Genomic DNA, 3,387 nt, shown 5'->3' with positions numbered 1-3,387 from the left:
TTCGTGCAAATTGCAAATTAAAGGTCAAGGCTATTTGTTGGAAGTGTATACAAACGCAGATCTCATTTATTTTCGTTCCTTTAGAAATAATATTATTCTTGAAAAAGGAAAAATAAACATCATAATTCTATAAGAATGTCATAACATGTTAAAAAGAGCATCTCCGTTTGATATATAATCATATGATATGTACAATTTAATATGACGCGTCTTCGTTTTGGTAGTTAAGACTCATCTCCTTCACTTGTGTATGGTACTTGACAACTAAGATGGACGTAATTCAAACCACGAAACTTCTACATTCTTTCTTTCAATGATATTTTGTTTAAAAAATGTAAGAATTAAGACTTTTTTATCCTAGCTAATTAATTCAATAATTCTCTTGCCGATGTTGAGTTGAACTTTGACCTATTTCAATGTGGATGGAAAAAGTTGGCATCTAAACCTCTACAAACCAAGTTCCATACCGCGCCAACAACTACCAAAACACTTAGTGTTGTGCCTAAACAACCAAGTGTAAGGTTAACCCACCACTTTACGGATCTCATTGGTGGTCTCTTGATTGCAATCCACATGAAAGACGGGTAACCGAACGTCAAATGCAAGGAAATCCCTCCAATAATTAACGCCAGGCTCGGCAGAAATGGGAATGCCACCGATATAAAGAAAGTTAAACCGCAGAAGAAAATTCGGATACTCATACGGATTTTCTTTGTGCATTCATGTCTTGTTCTACTTGCGTATGCACGCTCCAAGTTGTCATAGACAACCATGCTGTATATTTGGAAAGCAGTGACACAACTTATGATAATTTGCATGCATATAAGACCTAGCAATGATTTCGATGTGTGGTAGTTAAGGGTGGTTGAGATCGCGGATAGCATTCCTCCGTTCGTGGGAACCTGCAACGACGCATAAAAAATGAACTTAAACATTAAGGTTGTTAATAAAAATTTCAGTTGTTTTGTATTAGCAGGTGATTTAGTATAATGACACTCGTATTTCTTGTATTTCCTAACATTTCGCTAAGTACCCTTATAAACAAACTCAAAGTTCGCTTGGATGAACTCCATAAGGTTTGGTGAAAAACTATTTAAAGTTGTTTAAATATTCTATGGAGTTCGCTTGTCACACAACATAAGCAAACTTGTGAAGTTTGTTTAGAGGGGTAGTAAATGGTCTAAATGTTTCAAAAACCATCTCGAATTATCTATTTCGTCCCGAAACAACCAACTACAACAAGAAACTATTAAATTTTCAGTTTTGCTAACCTTGTTTCCGAATGCCCAATATCCAACAATTGCTATGGGGAAGAAACACATTGCAATAACAAGATATGATGCTATCATCCCTTTCAACATAAACTTCGATGACGTCCGATTTGGGGTCGATGGCATTGTACCCTGTATCTCCAACACAACATTGTGGCCTCTAAATGCAAGTGCAATGATCCCAAGTGCATTAAAGATACCCCGAACTCGACCGGATTCGGTTGTGACTGCTTCCGATGGATCATAAACCACGCCGTCTACCTTTCCTTTCGCAAGAAACATGATCCATAAGATCGTACAGTATCCAACAGCCATGATCGCTCCAAGAAACGAAACCAAAGACACCGAATGCAGGTTTGGACAGAATAGAGACACAAGAAATGCAATACAAACGAAAACCAAGAACCATTCGGTTGTTGTCAAAGGGTGCTTGGAAGAGCAATCCCCACACATGAGTTGATAGAATTGCTTCATGGTTCCACCCCCTGTGATTATGAACATCACACATGTGCCTCCTGAAAGATACATGACTGGGAAAAGGGCTAGAATCTTCCCCAATTTTACACCTACAAAAGTTATTCAAAATGATTAATACTTATGCAATGATCGATCTATTCTTTACATGTAAAATAGTATGAATAAGGAGCTTTATATACATACCGAAGGCTGCCATAGAAAGTTGAAGGTATCTACTGTTGCGAGTATTAGGGACGGATTCGTGAAGACTCACTAGCAATCCAATGGTGTAGAGCTGCCATACAAATGCCAAAAACAAACACACAATCCCCCAAAACCTGTATAGAAAAATATATTATTTAGAGTTTATTTAGTAGGGAAAAAGGAGAACATTGAAATTAAGGTTTTTGTAAAAGTTATCTAAATGTGTTTTTATAGAGCGTCAGAATGTATAAGGTTAATATTGACATTTAATGTTATTTTTTTGGTGTTTTATTTTGGACGTCCCAGCTTAAAATATGTATTAAAAAGCTGTTTATTTTTTTAATTTGAGGACCTAAAGCGGTTGCTTTTAGTGTAGATTAGTTAAGTCGTGATAATACTTACCAGCCTAGGTATACGAAGGCGAGGGGGAGAGAGAGCGTTTGGATTCCGATTCCAGAGGAAAGCAAATGGAATGTCGCGGTCCAAGAATTCCCTCTTCTCGACTGGGTGATGGGAAGCCAATCGTCTGGTGGTTGATAAATCTCATTCCGGTCTTCTTTGGAATCAGGCACCTCTAAGTGCAAATTATACTCATCTTGCATATGCTTGCTTGTGATTTCACCATCATCATTCATGATGTGAATCTCAGCCATGTGTGCGTCTTTAATTAAACGTGTTTCACCTTCACTGTGTGTGTAGAAAGAAAGAAAAATAATAATATTTTGACGGGTGTTGATGAACAAAAGCACAAGTAAAGGCTATATATACTTCACATTGATTGGTGGAGCATCGTGACGTCAGTATGCAGACGCGTGAGCTTACGAATCATTTTACACGTCCTTAACAAACTTTTCTACTATAAAATAAATATATCTCCATCGACTTTTCTATAAATGTCAATTATTTGAAACTGAATGTGACGTACGTAAGTATCAAGTATGCATACGTATATATATGATACTTTCCTAAAAGTCTTGATAGCATTTTTATATCATTCATTTATTATTATATTACATTTATTTTCATCAGTAACTAGTTTTAAAATAAATAATTAAATATATTGTCATCGCCATCGTTACTTAATTTCTTTCGTCTCCGTTAGAACATGTTTTGTGGAGGTGGAGGGGCGCCACTCCCATCCACTTAAGCATTAACCAGGCTCCAAACCAAAACACTCTTTAGGCACCACTCCCAACCCTGGCCTCTTCTTGTCAATGATGTACGCCTAAGACTAAGCGTACTGGGCGAATAGTTGGGGCGACATGTGGGCGATTGGGGCTACAAACCTCCCCCCCCCCCCCCCCCCCGAAATGTGGGGCGAGGGGGGGGGGGGGCGAGAACCTTTTGTTGCTGTGAGATGTATGTGTGTTGTGTGTATTGTATGTATGTATGTATGTATATTTATATTATTATTATATATGTTTGTGTGTGGTGTGTATATATATATATATATATA

At 37.5% G+C, this 3,387-nt stretch overlaps 1 protein-coding gene across 1 annotated transcript; it reads right to left on the bottom strand.

The window, feature by feature from the left end:
• Positions 1-413: 413 nt before the first annotated feature.
• Positions 414-2,637, bottom strand: LOC143631589 (lysine histidine transporter-like 8). The gene is made up of 4 exons (XM_077100307.1): positions 2,334-2,637; positions 1,932-2,065; positions 1,272-1,837; positions 414-902 (listed from the first exon to the last, which is right to left on the bottom strand). The coding sequence occupies exons 1-4, from the start codon at positions 2,582-2,584 to the stop codon at positions 414-416; spliced, it is 1,440 nt and encodes a 479-aa protein (XP_076956422.1). The 5' UTR covers positions 2,585-2,637.
• Positions 2,638-3,387: the final 750 nt, after the last annotated feature.

This window comes from Bidens hawaiensis, unplaced genomic scaffold (genome assembly GCF_021521415.1).
Source record: "Bidens hawaiensis isolate Kalapana, Puna unplaced genomic scaffold, B.hawaiensis_p1.1 tig00000512_1, whole genome shotgun sequence".
Classification (NCBI taxonomy): domain Eukaryota; kingdom Viridiplantae; phylum Streptophyta; class Magnoliopsida; order Asterales; family Asteraceae; genus Bidens; species Bidens hawaiensis.
Note: the sequence above shows the minus strand (reverse complement) of the source record. Positions and strands in the feature narration are given on the sequence as shown.

Coding starts and splice junctions, on each gene's coding strand:
- LOC143631589 (XM_077100307.1), bottom strand. CDS start 2,584: ATGGCTGAGATTCACATCATGAATGATGATGGTGAAATCACAAGCAAG. Junction 2,066..2,333: donor GCCTTCGTATACCTAGGCTG/GTAAGTATTATC, acceptor TTTTCTATACAG/GTTTTGGGGGATTGTGTGTT. Junction 1,838..1,931: donor ACTTTCTATGGCAGCCTTCG/GTATGTATATAA, acceptor TAACTTTTGTAG/GTGTAAAATTGGGGAAGATT.